Here is a 10,550-nt window from a genome sequence, read left to right on the forward strand (position 1 = left end):
GGGTTTCCACCAGAGGGGGCGCAAGAGACAGCGTCATTTCACGGTGTCCACCAGGGGACGCTTCCGCCTGCCTCTGGCGATCCAGGGTTGAGGAACCAACCCGCGGATTTGCCCCGCCTGATTGGGAGAGGCACGGCTAAACTATTTGCATAATCTCGAAAGGGCCGCGTTGAGTGGTCGAGGTGTAGAAGAAATCTGAAACGGGCTCTCTCATTGGCTTAAATTTTCCCCCTTGCTCCGCGACCCCATCCGGGCCAGACCCGGCCAGGAGGTCAATCGGAAGCTTCCGGCTAGTGGCGAGCGGGAACCCAGGTGTCCGGGCAGTGGGCGCTGAGGGTGAGTGTCGGGCGGCCGGGCAGCTGAGCCGGGCTATGGGGGGCCGGGGTGGGAGGATGTTTGCCCCGCCCTGTCTCCTCTCGGCTTGCGGGTTCTCCTGTCTAGGAGTTGGAGATGTGCATCTAGAGAGGCACTTGCCACCTGTCTCTCCACCCACACACCGAGGTCCTCTCCACCCATCCTGGCCCCACCCACGCTGCCTTGGGGTAGGAAAAGGTGTCTCCTCAGTCGCAGCTTCTGACCTCCCAGGGTGTCTCACTCAGGCCTCTAAAGAGCTTAGTTTGCTCCTGGAAAATGGACCAGTGACTTACAGAGGCGTGTGCCAGGGAGGAGTTGGGGCGGGGGGCAGGTGGGGCGGGCTGGAGCCTGCTCACACACAGGTTTGTTCTTGCAGAGTCGCTCAAAAGTAGGGCCCCAAGGCTCAGAGCAGCTGGGTATGGGTACCGAAAATGAAAATCCAGAGCCGGACTGCCAGAAACAGTTCCAGGCCGCAGTAAGCGTCATTCAGAACCTGCCTAAGAACGGTGAGGGCATGGGGACCCGCATTTGGGGGTCAAGACGACTGGGGTCCGCCTCCCAGGAGGCTTTGATCCTGGCAGTTTTTACAGACAAGTCCCTGCCTGAGTTGTCCTGGGGGTCCCCTCTGCCACCTGCCCCTGTCCAGCTGCCCTGGTGGGACCCCTCGCCATCTCTGCCCTCCCCAAGGGTGGTTCTCCCCCCACCTCCATCCTCTTGGAGCTGGGAGTGATGCTTTCTCCCCCACTTCCCAACCCCTGCCCAGGCTCTTACCGCCCCTCCTATAAAGAGATGCTGCGATTCTACAGCTACTACAAGCAGGCTACCATGGGGCCCTGCCTGGTCCCCCAGCCTGGGTTCTGGGACCCTATTGGACGTTATAAATGGTGAGCTCCCCATCGGCTGGGCAAACAAGCCTCAGCTGTCAACCAGCATTTCACAGCCTTCTGTCCCCCAGGGATGCCTGGAACAGCCTGGGCAAGATGAGCAGGGAGCAGGCCATGTCCGCCTACGTCACTGAGATGAAGCTGGTGGCCCAGAGGGTAGGGAGAGGCTGCAGACTCCTCTCTGTGACCAAGCTCTCAGCCAGGTGGCCTGCCCCCCACCCTTCCAGTCTGACCCCCATTATGTTTCCTGCACGTTGATACCCCTATGGGAATTAACCACCTTCATGCTGTTCCCCCACCCCTGCCTGTCTCTGGTTCCTGACTGGGCACAAGGGGGAGAGGTATGACAGGGCAGAAGCAGGGTGGAGGCGGCCCAGCTCAAGGGGGCAGTGGTGGGAGGGGCCAGCCCTTCCCCATTAGACCCCCTCCTGCACAGGTGATCGACACGGTGCCCCTGGGCGAGGTGGCAGAGGACATGTTTGGTTACTTCGAGCCCCTGTACCAGGTGATCCCTGACATGCCGAGGCCCCCGGAGACCTTCCTGAAAAGGGTCACAGGTCAGGCCCCCAGGCTGGGAGCTCCACTAGTGCTGACTGAACTGTCTCGGGGGGCTGCTCAGTTGGAGGGGAGCCTGGGGGCAGAGGGCTCTAGGTGATGTCCCTGTAAGGACCGCAACCAGTGCCCCTGATGGGGTGGGTCTCAGGCAGAGTCCATGGCTAATTGGGGAGCAGGGGCCTGATGTCTTCCCAGCCCCACCTCTGGGTGTTGTGTCTCCGCAGGTTGGAAAGAGCAGGTGCTGAATGGAGATGCTGAGCCTGCCCCAGAGCCTCCCTGCCTTCCCAAGGAACCCGCACCCCCAAGCCCAGGTCAGTGCCTGGGCAGGAGGGGCAGAGGGCAAAACCCAGGCCGGAGGTGGGGGGGACCTCCAGGCAGGGTGGAGGGTAGCAGGTTAGGTGCCACGCTGTGCCTATCACGCCTCGTGCCCAGACACTGAGACCGCCTGCGTTCCCAGAGGCCAGGGGCAGGTTCTGGGATTCCTGATCCAGAGCCCCACTCAGGGAGCCATCTGTGCCTCTTGTGGCAGTATCTCTAGTGTGCCCTGGACAGATGCCTCTGCCTAGATGCACCCCCCTCCCCTCCCTCCGTGGCCTGCCTCTTGTCACTAACCCTACTCATCCCCTTCTCAGAGTCCCAGCCACCCAGGGACCAGGACTCTGAGGTTTTCTGTGATTCCATGGAGCAGCTGGAGCCTGAGCTGGTGAGACCCACTCCCATTGCCTCCCCTTCCCTACCCCACTGGGCCTTAGCTGCTCCCACCACCCCCCTTGGACTTTGTGACTCTTCTCAGCAGGTTGGGGCAGAGCAGAGGGGCGCCCTGGGAGGAGAGCTCAACACCAGAAACAGCACCGAGTCTCCTGCAAAGAAAGGTGAGCCCCTGACTGACCCTTCACCCCCTTTGGCCGTTCCCATGGTTCTGGTGCCCTGGGCCTTCCCCTGGCTGCCCTCGTGGGAAGAGGTGAAATCCAACGCTAGGCACTGGAGAGAGTGCCTAGCCTCTGCCCAGGAAGGGTTAAAGCCAGACACTGGCCTGGATGGGCAAACTCACTGCCCGGCCTCCTCTCCGAGGGCCGCCAGGAGTCTGTACTCTTGGCTGGCACTGAGGAAGGGCAGCTGGGGTAGAATTCCTAGACCAGCTCTCTCACCTATACCTACGTGGTCTTGAGAGTCATCCTCTCTCTCTGGGTCTCCCATTTGGGACTCTCTTAGGACAATGAGTTCTGCCCTGTCCCTTTCTAGAACTTCCAGTGTGCCACGTCCCATAAGGGCACTTTCATAAATATTATCTCCTTTATTCCTCAGAGCGAGCAGCCCTGTGAGGGAGATGACATAATTTTCAGTTGACCAACGAGGCTTAGAGAAGTTACTGACTTGCCCAAAGTCACACAGCTAAGCGGTAGTCCTGCTGGGATTCAAACCCCTGGCAGCCCATTACTCAGCCACATGGATGGGCTGCACAAGACTCACACTTGGTACAAGGGATCGCACTCTACTCTTATTCTCCCTGGACCTGCCCCAGCCTGCCACCACCCTGCCCCTAGCTGAGCTGCCTCCTGAGTCCCCTTCCCTGTGTGTCTGTGCACTGCAGGGAGATTGGAAAGCACCCTGCTGGGGCCCCAGGAATTGGACACATGGCTGGTGGGGACGGTTCGGGCGCTGCAGGAGAGCATGCGGGACGTCCAGGGGAGACTGCAGAGCCTGGAGAGCATGCCTGTCCCCCGCAAGCAGGTGAGCCCTGTCCGAAGGCCCAGGGCAAGGCTGGGGCAGCACTTTGAGGGTCTCTTTTCTGGACTCCTCATCCAGCCACTTCCGTCTTTGTCCCCACGTCTCTGCCTGCTCACACCTCTGCCTTCTCCAGAGAATGTTGTGGCTCGTGGCGCAGGCAAGGAAGTCAGGGGGTCTGTAGTAATGCTTCCAGCCTGGAACTGGGAGAGGCCCTCCTTTCCTGCTCTTATCTCCCTCTGCCTGAAGAGTAACTGAGGACAGATGGAATTCCAGCAGTTGGAGGGGCCAGAATGTGTCTGCTCTTTGCACTGGCGCTGGGGGGGTGTGTCCCTATTGCCCCTCAGTCAGGACTTCTGTTCCCAGATTTATTGTCTCGCCCTACCCAGATTCAGCCCTTGCATCCCTCACTCCCTTCTCTCAACTTCTAGGTCTGCTTACCCTTTACACCTCTGCTTCTGCAAAATAAATCACAGCGGCCATTTCTGGAACCCCAGCTGTGTGCCAAACACATTACCTGCATTATCTCATTTTATCCTCAAAACAAACCAGTGAAATAGGTTTTCTTTTCATTTCCCTTTTACTGATGAGGAAACTACAGTTCTGAGATGTTGAGTAACTTACCTGAGGGTACACAGCCTGAGAGCTGCTTTGAGGATTAGATGACATAATGCATGTAGGTGCTTCCGCAGTGCCCGGGGGGGGGACTTCTCAAAGGGGGTTCATTGTTAGTATTAACGTTAAGTAATGGAGCTGGGAGTGGCCCTAGGTCTGTCTCCCACCAAAGCTGGCATCCACCACTCACTATGAGTGAGTCTGTTCTTGCGAAGCCTGGAGTGGTGGGGGCAGGGGACGGCTGAGTTCCTGGATGCGGGGGAATCACTCACGTGACTCTTCACCCCCTTGGCACAGTGGGTGTCAGCCAGGTTGGCAGGAATTCCCTCAGATCCACAGTGGCTAACCTTTCAACACTCACCCCCCAGGGTTTCATTTATTGTTTACCTTTTACTAATTTTATATGCTGAAGATTTTAAAGGTTTCCACCCTGAGATACTTGGATTTGCATCTCTAAAAATAGGACATTCTACTACCTAGCAAAAACAAAATTTTATCACACACAGTAATTCCTTCATATCATCAAATACACAATCCACATTCAAATCCCCTTTTCCACCTTCCCTGTCTGTCCAGGCCAGGAGCCTCTGTTCTTAAGACTCTGTTAGTCTAGACTAGTCCCTCTTCCCTGCTACTGACTTGCGGATGAGACTGGATAGTGGTCCTGTAGAATGTTCCACTCTTGTGGTCTGTCTGATGACAGCCTCCTGGCTAGTTTACATGACCATATTACATCAGAAGTGATGTTCTTTCTTTACATCAAGGGACACATATTTGGATGTCCTACCGTGAATGATTTTAGCGTGGACCACTAGCAGGGATGAAGGGGTGACAGTCTGTTCCCACCACTTGCAGCCAGGGAATGTCCAGTTCCCCATCAAGCCCATTTGACATACAGCTTTTGACAACTGATAGATACTCCTTGCCTGGATCAATAATTTATTTACTGGTTACAAAAAACAATGTTGACTTTTAAATTCTATTATTCCTTTAACATTTATTAGCTGTCATTTTTCTGTAGAGTTTCCCTGATCATCTAGGATTTCCCTGAAATACAGTGCCTTATGGAAGGCAGAATAAGCGCTTAATTCTTTCTCTTTAATTATCTATTTTTAGAGTAAGGAGTTGATTTAACAGCCACCTCAGTGGTGATAAATTTCCCCTTTCTCTTTGAGTATCATCATGAACTCATGGATTTTAAAGACTCAGTATTTCAGTCAACTGCAATCATCATTCTTTTTGATGCCCAGGCTGTCACAACTTTGGTGGGACCCTTTCAAGCTGGGTCCTATGTTCTGGTAATTTGACCTCATTAATCTTTAAAAGCTTCCTTGCTTCCTGGTACAAGACGTCTCACATTCAATTCTACCTTCCCTGCTCCAGACCTAAAATCTGCCACTTCTCCATTCAGCAGAGAATGGTATTTAGAAACTAAAATCTGAGCACCCAGGGTCCTCATTTGAAATATGTGGCATGTCCTTTACAATATGGGGTCTTCGGGCCACACCAACAGGGTCACTGCTTTGTGGCCCAGAGGAGACGCCTCGAAGCCAGTCTCTCCACTCAGCAGCCTCTCCAGCCTTCAGCCTTCTCGGCACCTTGGAGGAGGATATGGGAGGGAGTTAGGGCTCAACGTGTCAGGGACAAACTGGGAGCCCCAGTCCTCAGACTGGGGAGAGGGAGGCAGAAGCTCCCACCTGAGCTCTGCAAGCAGGTTGCGAAGGAGGGCCCAGCCTGTGCTGAGGCCCGGGCTGGCTCCTGACTCTCTCCCCTTGGCGGCAGAGGCCAAGGCCCGGCACTGGGCTCTCTGTTCCCACGCTGCTCTTCTTCCTCCTGTGGCCCTTCATCGTCCAGTGGCTCTTCCGACAGTTTCGGACCCAGAAGAGGTGACTCTCAATGGAGGAGTCTCTGCAGCCAACGGAGGAGACTTTGAGCCTTCCTAGAGTTTAGGAGAACGGCGTTAAACCCCGCTCCCACCCCCTTCCTGCCCCAATTAGTGTTTGCCTTGGCACCTCTCCCCTAATGGGGAGCCGGATAGGACTCCACTCTTCCTGCAGCTCCACAGAACTCCCCTCCTCTCACCCCCAACCACCTCAGGCTCCCTGGGGAGGCTGCACGTGTGGTGCACGTCCCCAGTTCAGGGTTGGCGGCTGATTCTGGGGCGGAGCTGCGGGTCTCAGCCTCTGCCCTCCCCAGCCTCTGGGTCACCTGACTCCTTTCCCACCCTAGCCTCTCCCCGAGGAGGCTCAGCTCGTGGGCAAGTTGGGACTTGGGCCGGGGCCTGGAAGAATGATTGCCTGGGAGGCCTGACCGAGCTGGGGAAAGGCGGAGAGAGCTAACCCCGGGGGAGGGGAGTCTGCTCCGTTTTCCTGGCCGCCCTACCCCCACATATACTCAGGACGTCTTCACTAAACATTAACTTACAAAAGAGTGTTTCACTAAATAAAATAAAACCTTCATCTTCTGCCGTCTGGGCTGCCACGGATTGAGGCGGGAAGCGGGTCCGGGGCGCGCGAGCCTCAAGTCCCTTCCCTGCCCCCTCCCCCGCTGCCCGTGGACGGCCCCGAGAGGCCAGCGGGCGGCGTCCCAGAAGCATTTCCCAGCTACCCGGGCTAGTGGAGGCACCAGCCCAGGGTCTGGAACGGAGGCGGAGGAGATGCGCCGTGGTGGGGGCGGGGCCAAGGCCGCGGCCCCGCCCCCCGCCCCGTCGTGGCCGGGGGGAGGGAACCGGCGAGCTAGGGGTGGCGGGAGGAGAGGAGTGCGGCGGGGCCCGGGCACAGGCTCCGTCCACGCCCGAAGGGGAGGGCGGCTACTCCCTGCTCAGCGCGCCAGGCGTAGGGTCGGGGCCGACATCCCGGCCCCAGAGGTGCTCCCTGCCCCCTGTCCCCTCCTCAGCTGCTCGCTCCCCGTTCCCCCTCCCGGTGACCTCTGCGCTCGGGCTTTCCCAGGGAACTTTCTGGAAGGCCAAGGCCGGCGGGAGCTTCGTTCCCGCCCCTCCCAGAGGAGTGGGGGCGGGGCCCTGCGCGGGAGCCCCGGTCGGGGTGGGCCCAGTGCCGGAGCGTGCAGAGACCTCCGGGGGTCGCTGGCTGCTGCAGACTGCTGGGGCTCCGAAATTTTGAGTTAACCCGTGTGTTAAGGATGGACAACTGGAGGGCAGTGGAAGAGGGACCAAATTGATGCTGGGGATGCAGGAGTCGGGCGGAAGCCAGCTCCACCAGTTGCACATACTAGCTGTGTGACCTGGGCAAGATTCTTAACTGCTCTGAGCCGTTGTGAGATAACGATGAAGATCTTTGTGAGATAACGATGAAGATCTCTTCATCATAAGGCACTCCAGGGGTTTAAGTGACCAGGACAGGGGCTTCCCTGGTGGCACAGTGGTTAAGAATCCGCCTGCCAATGCAGGGGACAGAGGTTCGAGCCCTGGCGCGCCACAACTACTGAAGCCCGCGCGCCTAGAGCCCATGCTCTGCAATAACAGAAGACACTGCAATAAGCCCGCGCACCGCAACGAAGAGTAGCCCCTGCTTGCCACAACCAGAGAAAGCCCGCGCACATCCAACAAAGATCCAACGCAGCCAAAAATAAAAATTAAAAAATTAAAAAAATTAAAAATAAATGACCAGGACCTGTAAATGCCTAGCAAAGAGTTAAACCTCAGCTAATATCAAGGTGCGTGGCCTCCTTTCATAGAATTCTAGAGTTACGAACTATCAGTCTGGCCACCCCTCCCCTAATAGGGCAAATGAGTCCATATAGCTGAGCCCTGTCCAGTAGACTGAGGTTGGGCTCAGTTTACCTTCCAAATCCCCTGATTGAGGGTACCCAGGAGTCCTCAGGCGTCTGAAAATGGAACAATTTGGAAGTCTCTGACTCTCGGTCGAGTTCTCTGCAAAGACTCTTTTCCTCGGGGAGCTCCCAGTGTGAGGGGCAGCTCTTGCTCCCGGGAAGCCTCCTGTGTGACTGATGAAGCAGCACAGAGGAGGGGCAGGCTTTTCAGATAGACCTGAGTTCTTGGAAGCCCAGGGAAAACAGGCTAGGATGTTCAACCTCAAAACACCTGGATGTGCCTCAGGGTCACTCTTGCTTGCCTCTCCCTCTGGGCATACCCATCACCACTTCCCCACAGAACCACTCCTGAGTCCCCAGAGAAGACCTGTCTTGGGATGAGATGCTTGCTCTTCATAGAATGCCCTACTTCATGCTACTCTGCCTGAAAATGCTTCGTCTTTCAGAGACAGCCAAGAAGTCACCTCCTGCATGAAACCTGTCCACAATTCTCAACTCCTAAGCAACTTGGCTCACAAGCTCCTACCAGGAGTTTCTTCATTTGCTTACTGTGGTTTGATGGCCTCGCTACACATTACCTGAGTAGCAAGGATGACATTTTATTCACCATTGTGCCCTTCTATCCGATGTTTGCTAAGTGAAGAAGGGCCTGGGGTACTTCCCTGGTGGTCCAGTGGTTAAGACTCCCCGCTTCCACTGCAGGGGGCCAGGTTCGTTCCCTGGTTGGGGAACTGAGATCCCTTATGCTGTGTGGTGCAGCCAGAAAAAAAAAAAAAAAAAAAAAGGTTGGGGGAGAGGGTAAAAAAGGAGAGAGAGAAAAAAGAAATAAGGACCTGAATTAGGCTGAAGTTGTTGGAGATGAAAAGGAACCAAATCTAGCGTTCTTACGAAAAAAAAGGAATTCTGTGTTTGTGACAGAAAGAAAAATGGCACGGGGTCACACACAAAGACCTTCGCTTTAGCTGAAATTGCCACTCAATTGTCATGTGACCTTGGACAAGTCAATTTCTGAGATTTCTTATCTCTAAAATGGAGACAATAATCCCTACCTTGCCTAACTCACTGGGCTGTTGTGGTGGGGCAAATGGTTCTGTGTGTAAAAGAACGTTGTGCGGTGGAAAGCCGTTGCAATGTAATACACGGCAGCTGAGGAAAAAATAGTAAGAACAGTAAGAATAGAACGGGTCACTGTGCGTATGGCAAGTGGGAGAAACTGAGATTTCGGGGTGATTTTAGGCCTAAGTGAATTGGGCGGAGGGTTTGGGCTACTCCCGGCCCCTGTCCTTTGGGCGGGAGCTTGGAATCTGGAGAATTTTCACAAGGAGACTATGTCGCCGCCCCCCTCCACTCCGCCATGAATCTGTCCCACAGTTCTGGGCCAGAATCCCCCTGCCTCCATTTCTGGGCAAGGCTTCCTCCTTGCGGAAGCCTCTGGCTCTGCTTCCCTCCCGGTATTGCCCAGCGCCCACTGACAAGGAAGAGCCTCTGTGGCTGATTCCCCCTTCTCTCTCGACTAGCCAGGCTCGATTATTTCAACTCAGCATTAACTTCGAACCCCTCCCCCAACAAAGAGGCTCAGCAGCAGCCCTGGACTCTCCTGTCCGGGCTCAGGAAAATGTCCTGGTCGGTTCCCAACTGAAGAGACCAAGACGGCCCCAGAAGACCATTTTCTTCGATAGAAGCTGAGGCCCGGGGAGGGGGAGGAGGGGGCGAGGCCTTACAGGCCGGGTCTCGGGGGAGCCCAGGGCGCACACCCGGTGCTTCCCGGCCCAGGCGAGAGCCTCGGTCACGGCCCACCATTTTGCACTGGCCCCTGGGGCGGCGGTGGCCCAGAAGGACTACGCTGGGGCTGGGACTCGGCCACTTTCGGCCAAGGGTCCCGAGACCAGTCCGAAGGCGGACATCAACCGGGACTCGAACCTGCTTTCTCATTTTCCGAGGCCTAGTCCGAGGTTGCTGCCCTAACGCAGTCACACTGTCCCTTTAAGGCGGCACTTTTTATTCTTCATTTGTTTACTTCTTCATGCGCCTTTTTAAACAAAAATGTGTTCACAATATCCTTCCGCAAACGTCAATCCCAGTCACTAACCACACACCTTAAAGACATTCCTATAATTTTAAGAATCGAGAATTATTAGCCATGGGCCAGTATCTCTCTTTACAGAATTAAATCCTCGTTTACACTTTAGGGACTACTTTTTAGGAGTAAACCATTCTTGCTTTAGCTAACAAGTGTTTATGACCTTCAGAACCTTTCCGCTGAGGACAGAATACAATAGTAGCCTTTAGGACGCACCTTTTCATAAAAATATTCTGTGCGGGCCCTCATAGGCCATCGAATCTTCTCGTATTCCTGAAGCAGAATGGTATGGTCCAGAACCCGCCCCATCTTCTCTGCGATCGGCCTTCCTTCCTCGGCGAGACATGTGCCTCTTGACCAATGGGCGCTCACGTTTCTCTAGCGAGGGATAAACGATGGAAGGAGGTGGCCTGGAAGACGCCCCCGACGCGCCCTGGGATTGGCTACGTCGCACGGCGCGAGAGGACGGCGGGCCTGAAAGATGGGAACTACGACTCCCAGCTTCCTGCGATGGGGACCCCGTTACGCATGCGCATGGGCGGGGCGGA

At 55.7% G+C, this 10,550-nt stretch overlaps 1 protein-coding gene across 7 annotated transcripts; it reads left to right on the forward strand.

The window, feature by feature from the left end:
* Positions 1-259: 259 nt before the first annotated feature.
* On the forward strand, positions 260-6,535 carry ACBD4 (acyl-CoA binding domain containing 4). 7 transcript variants are annotated; one of them, XM_079905108.1, is made up of 10 exons: positions 260-336; positions 731-860; positions 1,118-1,238; positions 1,310-1,394; positions 1,675-1,795; positions 2,018-2,104; positions 2,426-2,496; positions 2,587-2,665; positions 3,385-3,524; positions 5,916-6,535. In XM_079905108.1, exons 2-10 carry the CDS (start codon positions 773-775, stop codon positions 6,021-6,023), a joined length of 900 nt encoding a protein of 299 aa, XP_079761234.1. In that variant the 5' UTR covers positions 260-336; positions 731-772; the 3' UTR covers positions 6,024-6,535. The 7 variants fall into 7 exon arrangements, with proteins under 7 accessions (XP_079761234.1, XP_079761232.1, XP_079761233.1 ...); XM_079905106.1 differs by having other exon boundaries at positions 2,426-2,665; XM_079905107.1 differs by lacking the exon at positions 5,916-6,535 and adding an exon at positions 3,655-3,788 and having other exon boundaries at positions 2,426-2,665.
* Positions 6,536-10,550: the final 4,015 nt, after the last annotated feature.

This window comes from Stenella coeruleoalba (assembly GCF_951394435.1).
Source record: "Stenella coeruleoalba genome assembly, chromosome: 19".
NCBI classification, from domain to species: domain Eukaryota; kingdom Metazoa; phylum Chordata; class Mammalia; order Artiodactyla; family Delphinidae; genus Stenella; species Stenella coeruleoalba.

Excerpts from the sequence above, each read along its gene's own strand:
- ACBD4 (XM_079905103.1), top strand. The coding sequence starts at position 773 with ATGGGTACCGAAAATGAAAATCCAGAGCCGGACTGCCAGAAACAGTTC. Across the intron at positions 861-1,117 it reads TCAGAACCTGCCTAAGAACG|GCTCTTACCGCCCCTCCTAT; the intron begins GTGAGGGCATGG and ends ACCCCTGCCCAG. Across the intron at positions 1,395-1,674 it reads TGAAGCTGGTGGCCCAGAGG|GTGATCGACACGGTGCCCCT; the intron begins GTAGGGAGAGGC and ends CCTCCTGCACAG.